The sequence below is a fragment of the Sinocyclocheilus rhinocerous genome, unplaced genomic scaffold (genome assembly GCF_001515625.1).
Source record: "Sinocyclocheilus rhinocerous isolate Xijiao unplaced genomic scaffold, SAMN03320098_v1.1 scaffold721, whole genome shotgun sequence".
Taxonomy (NCBI): domain Eukaryota; kingdom Metazoa; phylum Chordata; class Actinopteri; order Cypriniformes; family Cyprinidae; genus Sinocyclocheilus; species Sinocyclocheilus rhinocerous.
Genome location: NW_015656165.1, coordinates 880,746 through 895,557, shown reverse-complemented (window position 1 = coordinate 895,557; position 14,812 = coordinate 880,746). Strand labels below are relative to the sequence as shown.

The 14,812-nt window shown below is 38.5% G+C and overlaps 1 protein-coding gene and 1 long non-coding RNA gene across 2 annotated transcripts; one reads left to right on the top strand and one right to left on the bottom strand.

Annotated features, from left to right (window-relative positions):
• Positions 1–1,169: 1,169 nt before the first annotated feature.
• Positions 1,170–2,189, top strand: LOC107719741 (craniofacial development protein 2-like; the record flags this gene model as incomplete). The annotated part of the gene is made up of 1 exon (XM_016527233.1): positions 1,170–2,189. A coding segment is annotated over exon 1 (1,020 nt), but the record flags the coding sequence as incomplete, so codon positions are not given.
• A 1,694-nt stretch (positions 2,190–3,883) lies between these two features.
• LOC107719747 (uncharacterized) lies at positions 3,884–10,879 on the bottom strand. The gene is made up of 5 exons (XR_001637544.1): positions 10,836–10,879; positions 8,868–8,945; positions 5,238–5,331; positions 4,947–5,030; positions 3,884–3,945 (listed from the first exon to the last, which is right to left on the bottom strand). It is a non-coding gene; the product is annotated as an uncharacterized LOC107719747 (long non-coding RNA).
• Positions 10,880–14,812: the final 3,933 nt, after the last annotated feature.

Below are 14,812 nucleotides of genomic sequence, written 5' to 3'. Positions count from 1 at the left end.
TAAATTTTGTCAGGAGCTTAAGATTAACTTTTTTTTTTAGATACTTATGTTTTATAAAGTTGTAAATGTACAAGTTATAATAGTCTTGTTCAAATTATTCCAAATAAAACTTTGCTTAAAAGCATGAACTACTGGTTTCTGTTCATCGAATACCTTTAGTATTTTAGTGGATTTTAGTGGATTAAATGTAATGTTTATATTTAGGGGTTTACTGTAAAATAAGGTAACCCAAACAGACAAATATATTAGCCCATATGTATACCTGTTGTGGCCCATAAGAGACCTACATAAGGCCTAGCTGGGTCCCATCACTAACCCATATAGGCAGACTCCTGTAGGCACCAAATGGGAGCTACTTTCACCTGTGGTTTAATTAGAAACACATACACCTTTTCATTTTTCAAAAAATCGTATAAAACATATCGACAACTTCTAAGAAAAATATTATGTATACTAAGCTTTAAATTACGACTGGCTAGAAACACATATTTTTTTCACATTTCTCCATATCTTCAGTTACAAAAACGGAGCTTAATCGCAAGAAATTTAAATTAAGCATATCGACAGCTTCTATAAGAATAGAATTCCTGTGTGTAATCTAGCCACAGGAGGTCAATCTAGCCACAGGAGGTCAAATCTAGCCACAGGAGGTCGAATCTAGCCACAGGAGGTCACAAGCCAGTGTACCTTTTGTGCCGGTCCCAAGCCCGGATAAATAGAGAGGGTTGTGTCAGGAAGGGCATCCGACGTAAAACTTTTGCCAAATTCATTATGCGAATCACGAACATGACTTCCATACCGGATCGGTCGGGGCCCGGGTTAACAACGACCGCCATCGGTGCCGTTGACCTACAGGGCACTGGTGGAAATTGGGCTACTGTAGGTCGAAGAAGGAGAGGAGGAAGGTGTGTGTGAGGAAAAAATCATGTGCTGCACTTTTTATTGATTTATCAAAAGCATTTGATTCTGTGAATCATGATCTTTTGTTGCAAAGGCTTAAATGTGTAGGTTTTAGTGATATAGTGTTGAAGTGGTTCAATCTAGCCACAGGAGGTCACAAGCCAGTGTACCTTTTGTGCCGGTCCCAAGCCCGGATAAATAGAGAGGGTTGTGTCAGGAAGGGCATCCGACGTAAAACTTTTGCCAAATTCATTATGCGAATCACGAACATGACTTCCATACCGGATCGGTCGGGGCCCGGGTTAACAACGACCGCCATCGGTGCCGTTGACCTACAGGGCACTGGTGGAAATTGGGCTACTGTTGGTCGAAGAAGGAGAGGAGGAAGGTGTGTGAGAGGAGGAAGGCGTGTCCGTAGGCAGAGAGAGAAGAGGAAAAGCAGGAGTTTAGGACTGAAAGTAGGGACTCTGAATGTTGGTACGATGACAGATAAAGGTAGGGAGCTGGTAGATATGATGCAGAGGAGGAACGTCGACATTCTGTGTGTCCAGGAGACCAGGTGGAAAGGGAGCAAGGCTAGAATCATTGGAGCAGGGTTTAAACTGTTTTATCATGGTGTGGACAGGAAGAGAAATGGAGTAGGAGTAATCCTGAAGGAGGAGTTTGTGAAGAATGTTCTGGAGGTAAAGAGAGTGTCAGATAGGTTGATGAGTCTGAAGCTGGAAATTGAAGGTGTGATGTTGAATGTTGTTAGTGCTTATGCTCCACAAGTAGGTTGTGAGCAAGAGGAGAAAGACAGATTCTGGAGCGAGCTTGAGGAAGTGATGCAGAGTGTTCCCAGAGGTGAGAGAGTGGTGATAGGGGCAGACTTTAATGGACATGTTGGTGAAGGGAATAGTGGGGGTGGGGAAGTGATGGGGAGGTTTGGTCTTCAGGAAAGGAACCCAGAAGGACAGAGGTTGGTAGACTTTGCTAAAAGTATGGAGATGGCTGTGGTGAACACGTACTTTCAGAAGAGGCAGGAACACAGGGTGACATATAAGAGTGGTGGCAGGAGCACACAGGTGGACTATATTTTATGTAGACGCTGTAATCTGATGGAGATTAGCGATTGCAAAGTAGTGGTAGGAGAGAGTGTAGCTAGACAGCATAGGATGGTGGTGTGTAAGATGACTCTGGTGGTGAGGAAGATGAAGAGAGCAAAGGCAGAGCAGAAGACAAAGTGGTGGAAGTTGGAAAAGGAAGAGTGTTGTGTGGTTTTCAGGGAGGAGTTGAGACAAGTTTTAGGTGGTGCTTCCAGATGACTGGACTACTATAGCCAAAGTGATCAGGGAGACAGGTAGGAAGGTGCTAGGTGTGTCATCTGGAAGGAGGAAAGAAGACAAGGAGACTTGGTGGTGGAATGAGGAAGTTCAGGAGAGTATCCAGAGGAAGAGGTTAGCTAGGAAGAAGTGGGACAGTGAGAGGACGGAGGAAAGTAGACAGGAATATAGGGAGATGCAGCGTGAGGTTAAGATAGAGGTGGCAAAGGCCAAACAGAAAGCTTATGAGGACTTGTATGCAAGGTTAGATAGTAAGGAAGGTGAGAGGGATTTGTATCGGTTGGCGAGGCAGAGGGATAGAGATGGAAAGGATGTGCAGCAAGTTAGAGTGATTAAAGATAGAGATGGAAATGTGTTGACAGGTGACAGGAGGGTGAGGGAAAGATGGAAGGAATACTTTGAGGAACTGATGAATGAGGAAAATGACAGGGAGAGAAGAGTAGTAGAGGCAAATATTGTTGAGCAGGAAGTAGAAAGGATTAGCAAGGGTGAAGTTAGGAGAGCTTTGAAGAGGATGAAGAGAGGAAAGGCGGTTGGTCCTGATGACATACCAGTGGAGGTATGGAAGTGTCTAGGAGAGATGGCAGTAGAGTTTTTAACTAGGTTGTTCAACGAGGTCTTAGAGAGTGAGAGGATGCCTGAGGAATGGAGGAGAAGTGTTCTGGTGCCGATTTTTAAGAACAAGGGAGATGTGCAGAGTTGTGGGAACTACAGAGGTATTAAGCTGATGAGCCATACAATGAAGTTGTGGGAAAGAGTAGTGGAAGCTTAGTGGAAATTAATGGCGCATATCTGGCATTTTTCCGTGGGTGCTCGGGCATGCACGGGATTGGCGCCTATGACTGAAGTAATGGCTGCTGATAATTTAGCGTTGATATGAGAGAGTAAAATAGACAAACAAATGGATAGAAATACAAAGGCACAGAGATGGATGAATAGACAGATACATAGTACAGATACACTGTAAATTCTAACAAGTTCAGTTTACTTAAAAAAATGTTTGGAAAAAGATTGCTTTATTTTTGGAAAGCAAATTTAAAGGAAAAACAAAGAAAGCAAACTCTTCGCAAATAAAAAAATATCAAGTTTAATGTCAATTCTAGTTAAAATACTCTAGAATATTTACTAATCTACTTAAGATATAATAGTAAGAGTACTTTATTAATTACATGTATCTAACAGTGTTATTGTGTGTTCTGCAAACATCTTAAATGCTGTTATTCTCAACATGGGTTTAATCTGCTATTTTAAGATTTGGGGACTTCCACATTTTCTTCAAGTAAAGTGAACATATGTTTAGCAGTTCAACCAGCATGGAACACAATTACACAAGTTTGAAATTCTCTACAGTTTATTTTTGTAAAAAAAAAAAAACGCTAGAAAACTTAAAGTATATCACAATAATAAAACTATGCTTTTAAAACATCTGAGTACTTATAAGACTTTTTACAGACCTCTTGACTAAACAGCACTTTGCTCTCATAACATTATCTGGACCTACTGGAGCACTGTAAACAAAATAATAATAAAATACAGAGCATTCTCAGAACTGTATGCAAACAGAACAGCAAAATAAAAAGACAGGCCTTTACAACCCATCCATGACAATTTTTCCCTCCAACATGATTGCCTTTATTGTGTCCGCAATGAGGGCATATCTTCTGGTAAAACTGTGAGCAGGCCTACATCCTACGTCACTGAAGTCTGCATCTACATCAACATCCTAAGTAGAGAAAGAAAAATAGGTACAATGTGAATTTATTTCTTTTTTTTTTCAGTTATATTTATGGCCTTTTTATGCCTTTATTGGGAAAGGACAGTTGAGCGATGACAGCCAACTACTGGGTGGAAAGAGGGGAAGGGGATCGGCAAAGGACCTTGATATGGGAATTAAACTCGGGTCGCCATATTTCGACGCACTAACCACAAGGCTATAGATGCAGACACAATGTGAATTTCTTCTTCATTCCAATACTGGAAACATTCTTTAAAAAAAAATACAGTGACCAAGGGCTGTTGTCAAAAATGCTTTTACTTTACAAAATGCTTTCACTTTACAAAAATGCTTTTACTTTAAGCAACTTCTTTGTGCTTGATTCATATTGATGATCAGAGTGAGTGTACAGTGATCTGCACAAACATCATGCACAAAGAAATGTAATCAAGCTTTAAATTATGATCACCAAAGAGAGATAATGAGATTTATAGTATAAGAGTTACAAAATAGAACACATTTCAGAAGACAGAGCATAAAGGTGTTTTATCATTTTTGCTTGAATTATTCCTTTAAATTCAGTTTTGTGGGCCTACTGCATGCCTTCAGAAGACTTGTAATATTACACACAAGTTCAATGGAATATGTTATTGTACTTGTACATTGTTCTCAATTATTAACATTATAGAAGTAAATGTAGAGAATTTTTTTTTTACAATATGCTATTTGTACTGTATGACCTACCATTTAGATTTTAGAGAGCATCATCTCCTTTGACATAGAGTGATGGATTACACCCATCATTTACATGATTTTATCTTAATTCAAAGTGTGTAAAGTGTGTAATGCTGACAAGTTTGTGATCAGTCAACACAATTTTATCAATTTAAGGCATTTAAATCAACAATTTCAAAAATCTGAATTGTTTCACGAGACAAATATAGTATCTACTGCAAAACTGCAAACAAAATGATGATAATAAGAGCAGAAACATCAATAACAATACTTACAAAGCACATCCTGTAAAATTCCTCTGGGTCATCCTCCAAGATGACTGGAAGACCCTGAAATACCGCGGTGTAAACATCAGATGACTATGAAAAAGAAGAGACTATTTATTTAATTGTTAATTTATTTATTTAGTAAGGTACAATACACATTAATAATACACACAACGTAAAAATGTGTCAGATTTATCCAAATTGGCTAATTTTCATCCATAGTCCCTTATATGCTGAGAGTATCAATCATATGCAAATCATAATTTAAAGATGACAGCAGTCAACATGATAAAGGAATACCTTTTAATCAACTTCAACTTTCAAAAGTGCAGAGTGCGTGTCCAATGCTGCGCAGAACTCAGATCCAAGATATGCAACTGAATTCTGCAAAGATCTAAGAACAAACATGGAGTGGTTATTAACTGTTACGTGCATCTGTGTAACTTTTATTCTGAGTCCCTAAGTGGCGTTAAGAGGGAATTTTTAACTCGTGGGAGCTGTGTGACATCATCTGGGATTCCTGATAAATAGCCATTGGTGGTGACAATGGCGTGTCTCTCTCTCTCATTCTAATTGTTCCTCACGGTTGCCTCTCTCTTTGCTTTCCTGGAGCCATTCAGTCTATTTTGTTATAGTTTAATTTGTGTTTTTATGCATTTGTTGATTCTTTGAGTAATCTGGTATTTAGTGTTCTTTGTTGTTTTTTTTGTTGTTTTTTTTCTAATCAGTAACGGGTAGTGGATTTATTTTTTAGCTCACACTTTGGTTATTTAGTAAGCATAGCGAGGGAAGCAGAGGCCCGGAAGACTCACCTGTTTTATTTTATGGGGAGTCAGGTAAGATTTGCTGGTGAGAACATCCCTATAGCCCCCCCAAAAAAATTTCCTTGGTGGAAATTTCGGGTTCTGAGGCCCTCCGTGGGCCTGACTTGGGAACTGTGGGCCTCCCTGGACTGGACTTGGGAACAGGAACCCTCTCTGGGGTGGACTTGGGAAAAGAGTCTCTCTCTGGGCTGGACGTAGGAACTGGAGCCCACTCTGAGCTGGACGTGGGAACGGGAGCCCTCCCTGGGCTTATCTTGGGAACAGGAGCTTTCTCTGGGCTTAACGTGGGAACAGGAGTTCTCTCTGGGCTTAACTTGGGAATGGGAGCCCTCTCTGGGCTGGACGTGGGAACAGGAGCCCTCTCTGGGTTTAACTTGGGAGCAGGAGTCCTCTCTGGGCTTAATTTGGGAACAGAGTCTTTCTCTGGGCTTGACTTGGGAACTGGAGCCCTTTGACACCGGAGGATACCTTCCCTCCAGCTCAGTCCAGTGGTGTCTGGTAAGTCCACAGGGTGATGGTAGTTGGCCCCGATCCAGAACAGCAAATTCAGCGTGGCATCATCCAATGCCGTCATCGCCGCGAGCCTGCAGTATTCCCGGGCGAATTCCACAAAGGGAAGATCCTTACGGGCTAGGGCGGCGAATCTTGCAGCGGTTTCCATCACTGTTTGCAGGTCTAGTGTTCTGTCACGCGGCGGCTGCTGTGTAGGAACGAGGAGTGAAGGAGCGAGGAGATGTAGGAGTATCGACGAAGAAACAATCTTTAATACTTCAAACAAGGGACCACACATGTAGCACAGGAGATTAGACGTTTAACACTAGACGCTGGACAAAGGAAAACACAGGGCATAAATACTACGTACTAAACTAGGAAGCTTACAAGAAACACCTGGAACGAATAAACATAATTAACACAAGGGAGAAACTAGGTCACAGGGAGAACATGGAGCACGTGGAGGAGGAAAACAAACACAAAACAGTCCATGGGCGTAACACCTATAGTGCACATCTGATGCGATCCTGTAGCTGATGGCTGCATGGTTAGAATTTTATCTCTAATAGTATCGATCTTGGCAGTAAGTTCATAAAGTCATAACCGCTGTGCTGTTGGGAAATGTCTGCGACTGTTGATGCTTTATTTGTCATCAATTTAGCCACTGTATTGAATAAATGCCTGGGGTTGTGTTTATTTTCTTCTAAAAAGACGAAAAGAAAGCAGATCTAGCAGTTTTAGAGCTTTTCTATATGTAGAATTACTTTCCCTCCATGCAATACGAAATACCTCTAGTTTTGTTTTCTTCTACTTGCACTCCATTTTCCGGGCTGCTCTCTTTAAGGCAGGAGTGTGCCCATTGTACCACGATGTCAGACTGTTTTTGCTTAATCTTCTTTAAGCGTAAAGGAGCTAGAAAAGAGAGAGTCCATAGTTTCTGTTACAACATCAAGTTTTCTGAGCTATTGGATTTGCTGAGGAATTGAGACAAGTCAGGAAGATTATTTACAAAGCAGTCTTTTGTTGTAGAAGTGATGGTTCTACCATATATTTAGTTGAGTTCGCAGCTTTAGCTATATAGAGTATAAATGAGACTAGATTATGATCCGGAATAACCATCCCTCTGCTACAGAATTTCAACCCCATTAACATCAATTCCATGTAACAGTATTAAATCTAAAGTATGATTACGACACTTGTTGTCTGACCCCAGTAGAGTTCAGAATGTCTATAAATGCTGATCCCAATGCATCTTTTTCATTATCAACATGGATATTAAAATCTCCAACGATTAAGACTTTATCTGCAGCCAGCACTAACTCAGAAAATCAGCAAAATTAGTGACTTTTATCCTGCACCAGCAAACACAAAGCTATGCAATGTGAGAAACAGACTGAAATATTAGTTTTTTTTTACTTTTAATCATCCCCTTCACCATCCAAATCTCCAACTCATTCAAAATATGTCACCTTGAGAGGCATTACAACAGGTCATATACCAGTGATTGCTCTCTCTCGCATGTCTTGTGACCAAGTGTGACGTGTTAACATTCACTTTGAAGTTGATCAGTCCTGGTTATCAGTTTATTCTATCACAGCTTGCAGAGGTACTGTCTGTTTGTGAAATGTGTCTCTGCACTTGACAAACATTATACAATTATAATTTGTATTTTGATTCTGTGCCTGTCTATCTGCAGTCACGCAACAGTGAGCAGCTGCCATTGTAAGCACAAGGTAAAAATGTGATTAGTGCTGACCTATTTCAGATCCTTGCATGTTTTATTGACTCAAACTGCTCCTCATTTGTGTGTTGGTCAGTGTATATGTGTGTTTGCCTACTCATCAGAGATAATTTTGGACTCACTGCTGCTGCACTGCGGTTTGGATTTTTATTATTAAGCGTTCCAAGACTCTGCCTCAGGTTTACTGCTGTGGTTAGTAAATGTGAAGGACTTTATGCAGTGTAGTTTGTTTCTGATTATTGATTCACTAATTTTGTAGGGTCATCCTCTTGAATGGGCATGGGGCAATTTGGGGCACATCCTTGTATGGTCAGCCCTGACTTTCCTGTGTCTTCAAATTTATTACAAGTGGAACATGTTCCTAAATCAACATCCTTATTAGTTCTGGTACAACATTCCTCTGAACCAATCAGATTTTTAGGGTTAGGATGAGGGCTAATGCCATGGTCAAGCTTAGAGCTATAGTTAGGGGCTTATAGACCATTCTTATCAACCTATCATTTGATTTTATGGGTAGGTTATGGTTAGGGTTCAAATTAGGAGTATGTTTCTTTCACATGAATGCTGTTCAACAAAGATGTTGATCCAGGAACATGTTTTACTTGCAGCAGACAATAATTGCACTTGGCAATTTTGATTTTATCAAAAGTGTCTTACATTGCACTCAAAGTATACATATTATCTGTCTATGCATTTGCTGGGTATCATGTTCATGACTTTGAGCTATACTAATGTGCCCTTTACACTATGTCTGTCTTTAGGAAAAGGCATTAGGCAGCTTGTCTCCCACAGATTTTTTTGTAACAACACAACACTGTATCAATTCACCTGTTATTTTTACAGCTTAATGTTGAGCCAAGAAACTAAACTAACCATCACTTTCTTGATAGGTGTGGCAAAAGTCCCAGCTGTTTGGCAACTTCCCATTGTGGGTCCAATGTCCAATCTCCCCTACAAACCAAAAGCAAGTTAAAGTGTATCATCAGCATCTGTTACACACTGTGAAATATTATTCTTGTTTTACCCTGTTTAATTGAAAGTATTTTTTTTCTACACTTCTTTAAGCCAGTGAAGGCACAAGTTGTCCAGTGCTCTTTTGGGTGCGTGTCTAGCAGTGTTAATTTCGTTGACGAATAATTTTCGTCACAATTTTCGTCAACTACATTTTTTTCACCAATGACAACGAGACGATAATGAACTAAAACTCTATTTGAATGACACATTTTCGTCAACGAATAAAAACGAGACGAAAATGTTACGGAGGGACGATTTGGGAATAGATTAATTCAATTTCAGAACGAATCTGCTGCGTGGTTCGGAGGTTAGATGCATACATATGAACCGGCGGGACATAAGCTAACTAACATACACTTGCTGCATGTCGCATAAAACGTTCAAAAATGTCAATATGTGGGAGTAAGAGAAGAGCAGACATATGGATAAATCTGAAGTCGCAAGAGAGAACTCAATTCGGTCCGGTTTTCTGAGCACAGACCTGGCACAGACACTGAAGCATACTACACAAACAGAAAGCGCATCTCACAGCGCGCGAGTACTCTTTCATGTTGCATGAGCGGAGAATTACACACAAAATGATGTAGAATTGTCCGTTTTGACGAGTATTCACGTAAACAAGATCTGTGAAGTTGCAAAGACTAAAGTCTCAAACCCACAGAGATATTCTTTAAAAAAAAGTTAAGAGTCATCCACGCCCTCCTAAAACGCCTTGTTTAAACACGCCCTCACATGTCTACGTTACTGTGTGGGAAGATTTGCATAACGCCGCCCAAATGTTCACGCAAAGAAAGAAGGCGTAACTTTTATTCTCGCTGTAGTATTGTTGCCACTACCGCCATGTCGTGGAGATACTGTGTGTTTCATGCCTAGAGCTGATCCGTGCTGGTCGCTGAGGAAATACATCAACTTCGCGCTGTCAATCGCCGGATCGGCTTTCATCGTGGATGAAGCGGAGTCCAGCCAGGGGTCGTCACATGTGGTTGCGCAAGCCTCCGTCGTCGAATCCGCCGGGCGCCGCTCACTTAAGCCGCTGTGTGTTTCGTTCTGAAAGTGAAACTACTTTGTTTGGCCTTCCAAAAGAGGACATAATGTTTCTATAAAGTGGGGCAGTTCCAACTTTGCAAGGACAGTCTGGCGCTTCTGACTCACAGCCTGTAAGTACGTTTTTTATATTTAAAGAATTTGCCACTGATGATTCAAACGCGAGTTTGAGCAGTGTAGAGTAGCGCTTGTTGTTTGTCATTTCTCCGATCACAAATGCAGACATGGTTTTATGTTTACGCGGCACAATGCGCAACGCAAAACGTAAAAACACAGTATAAGTATATGTCCCCACTGGAAGCAACAAATGCCTCGTTTGTAATGGGTAGAAGACCATGTCTTTGAAGTGGTTTTATTTAATTTTAACATAAAGGCATGTTGTGTGTCACTGCAGTTAAATCATGATAAAACCTTAATATCAAACCTATATCATGAGTTTGGAAATATTAGAGAAATGCTTAATAAATGCACTGTAACTAAACCCATTAGATTTTAGCCGACTAAATTTACTGTAGATTTAGTCGACTAAAATCTTATGATATTTAGTCGACTAAAACTAGACTAAAACTAAAAACAATTCAGATGACTAAAATATGACTAAAACTAAATGGCATTTTAGTCAAAAGACTATGACTAAAACTAAATCAAAAGTTGCAGTCAAAGTTAACTCTGGTGTCTAGGCTCACTAAGAATAATATTTTTAATGGAGGATTTTCTCACACTAGACTCTGAGACTACTTTGCAGTGTGACAACTACAAGCCAAAAGAGTGATGAAATCCTACCTGAACCAAATAATTGGTTCGTCAGGATGACTAGAAATTTTCAGGCAGGTCTGTTTTGGCAGGTTGGCACTAAACTCTGTGGGACATTGACCAGGATTGGACAACCCCGCCCCCTACAAACACACCTGATTCAACTCATTACATTGTTCATAGAGACTGAAATGGGTGTGTCAGATAAAAGAGACATCAGATGTTTCTTAATTGGAAGATTGAGTCCTAGTAAGGCTGTATGTCTTGGCTGCCATTAAAAAATATATAAAAATAATAAAAAATTGTTTTTGGTGATGGAGGCATTGTTTTCTTTTGTTGTGATGTAAATGAATCACATAATGCTAAACTACTAATGATGTAAATCACTAGGAGACCACAGAGCATTTTTCAATGAGACTTGCTTGTGTCATTCTAGCTCGGGTGACCGTAAGACCTCTTTTTCTAAATTGCTTAAAATGTCTGGGTTTTGGCTTTGTTTTCCTGTTGCTTTCATACTTGCTGAAGGTAATAACAGAAAAGTAGTTTAGCATACAGGCATTGTACATTATGCACAAATCGTGGCATGCTATTAGGTGGAATCTACATAGAATGAAAAGCAATGCAAATACACATACATCAAAGACAAAACCCAGACATTTTAGGCAATTTAGAAATCCCAGCTATATAGGACATATCCAGGGAAAAGAGAACTTATGGTCACCCAAATTTTAGCATTCAATGCTGAGAAGGAGTCTAGCTTAGAAGCATCAGAAGGACTGGACAAGGAAGGATGCATTGCTAGGATGCAACCATCTGATTGAGAAGCAATCATCCAAAATGTGTACTGTTAAGGGTACTCCAGGTAGAGATTTGAGAAAGACTGATTTATGGTATAAGTTGGTACTGTAGATGGTTTCGAACTTGAGCTGCACTGCTGTTTTTGTCTTTATTTGTTTATTTATGTATTTATTTTAGTTTGTTCATCATTTCAATGATTTTTATTTTGGTCCTTATATTCTATCTCTGCTTTACAATAGATTTTTGTTTTGCGTGTTTTCTTTCTTTCGCAGTGTTTCTTCTGCATTATATATTTATACCAGTTTAATACTGTGTAATGTGGTCAGTGTGGCTTTTTGGATGTAGGCCTACATGCCTGCAGGGTCAGAATACATCAAAATGTATTTTAAAATAAAATACCAAATACCTTAATTTTAAGTATATCAAAATAAACTTCAAAATACAGCAACCACACCAAGTATCAAAATAAACTTATTTAGTAGTATTTTTTGTAGTTTAAAAATACTAAAAAATACTTTTACAAGGGAGCATGACATTTCTTTGCAAACCTTCCATAAATTGGCCTATTTGATCTATCCCTTCACCATTGTACAAGTGAGCATGACATTTCTTTGCAAGCCTTCCATAAATTGGCCTATTTGATCTATCCCTTCACCATTACACTGACTCAGTTGATTAAGTAAACAATGTTTGATAGCAACAGCTTTTCTCTGCTCGAGTCATGCAATAAATCTGACATATGCAACCAGTTAACAGATCAAATATTTACATATCCCTGTGATCACCCAGAAGAAGGTTAGTTTTAAAGTAACCAACAGTTTAATGTTTAACACTTTGCAAATGACTCCTAAATACTAATTTAGTTACTTGATGTTTGGTAATGAAGGGCCTACATTGCATCAGTTTTTCATCTACATGTTTAAAATAGCTAGAAATGACATCATGATGGGGAATGTTGAAAGACTTTATTCCAATGCACTTTATTCCAATGAGGGTACTGCTCCAGTGACAAGCTTTTGTACTCCTAAACATACAATTTTTGCACATCCCTTTATTTCTGTTATTTCATTTATTTGCAGCAAACGAGAGCAATGTAGATATATCTGTTGGTATGCCTTTTTTGCTGCATTACTGAAAAGGTAACTGCTAGAATTTCTCTCCAAGGAAATAAACATGTATTTTGTCAAAAAAAATTTTTTTATCAAATAATGGAATTTATCAGTAGCCCCAAATCAAGCAATGTGACAGGTGGTATTGTGCAAAGCAAACTGACATAAGACTTACAGGTAAGCTAGAGACTGCTTTATATTGACTGCCATGTTGACAAGCCTCTGTAATTGGATAAAAATTGTATAAAAAATATTTTGAAAGAAAATAAATTTGATTACCTGATTAGTTCTTGCACAAAATGTGTAATATCCATCTTAAGTAATTTGACTAACACTAAAGGATAAATGTATGACATTTTGGATGATAACATCACTAATTTTCACTGTATCGTCTAATTTTATTATGAAGATAATGCACTTTGTTAATATTATTTATTGCCTATATAAGCAAACCAATTACCCAGAATGCAAGCACATTTGCATCATATACCCACACACTGTTTTTAGCACTGGGTTTAAATATCTGAATTAGTAAACCTGGATTTCTAATTATTTTTATACGTGTACATTTGTACATGTTAAGGAAACAAAAACAAAAAGAATTTACAAAAATGTATAGCTAGTCTGAGAAAAATATTTTGTCTTTGTTTAAAAAAAAGCACATACACATGAACTTATGCCTGACGCGCATGAGCAAATTTTTTTGATGTCTGTGTCTATTGATATTCAAACCCCCCTTGGAAATGTCAGAAATCCTAAATGGGCACCTCTGAACACAGACAGAGTAACGATCAATTCTTGGACTGTTTCACCAATACTTCATGAAAGTGAAAGTGAAAGATTGGTCCAGGTCTTGAAAGCAGGTGTCAGTAAGCCTTATATATTTATTTATATATTGATTACACCTTTCAGACATCAGTGCTTCAAAAGGAGGTTTTGATATCTTAAATAAAATGAATGTGGTCAAGTAATGTGATTCAGACAGCCCACGGGTAATGAAGGGCCAGAATAATTTAAAAGAAATAATCAGAAGTATTAATTGTATTGCTTTTTTCACAGAGTACGAGTATGTGCACATATCACTGTGTCATCAGATGTAGTCTGACATGCATACATCATGCACACTTTTGCTTTGTAATCTGTTTATCTTGTATATTATGTATTTCCTCATTTTCTTCTATGGAAAACTGGGGATGGTTGTAATACAATCATCTTAACTAGAAAGTTTATGCACAAGGATTAAATTATCAAAATTACCACCATTCTTCTGAAGTGACATTTGAAGTTGCAAGCATCTGTGTACAAACAGGATTTACAGAACACAAAAATGAGGTAAAAAATCAACATTTCACATCTTAATTTTATTGGTGATATAACATTTAAAATTCAAAACTGACAAAAAAAAACAAAAATGGTATTATTGTAATGCTAGTTGTCACGCAACGTGTAGAGGAAAGGCACACGAAGAAGAAGGTCATCTACACGAGTTTAATAGAATCCAAGAAGATGATAATACATGAAGGCAAAGGGAACACGCAGCAAAAACAACATCAATACCAAACAAACTAAAGGAAAAACAGAGGAACTTAAATAAACAGACCAAAAGAGGTTAATTAACTAACACAGGTGAACTAAATAAACTAATCAAAGGACGAAAGAAACTAGGTCAACGGAAATAAAATGAAAACAAACTAACAGTCCATGATTGTGACTAGGGATGTAACGATTAACCGCGAGCCGGTTGAAAATCAATTTAAATATGTGACGATTCAAATCGGTTGAGATGCTAAACAAATCGCGATTCAGTTAGGGGTAGGAGTTTATATGAATGTATGTCTGAGAGGAACTTACTGTCTTTCGATGGTATTTTTTATTTTCCTCTTGCCTCTGTATAATGCATATCAGGGCCCCAAGTCTCATTCTTCCCACTGGTCGCTCTTTTGCAACTAACTTACTTTTCTTTTCTTTTTTTTTGCGCTACAACATGGGATTATTCAATGCATGCTGATGAACTTTTATCATAGTTTATAGTTATATGGAAACGAAAGTTGTTAACATTCAACCCGTTCTTTATCATCAGTAGTATTATTTGTGATTTGA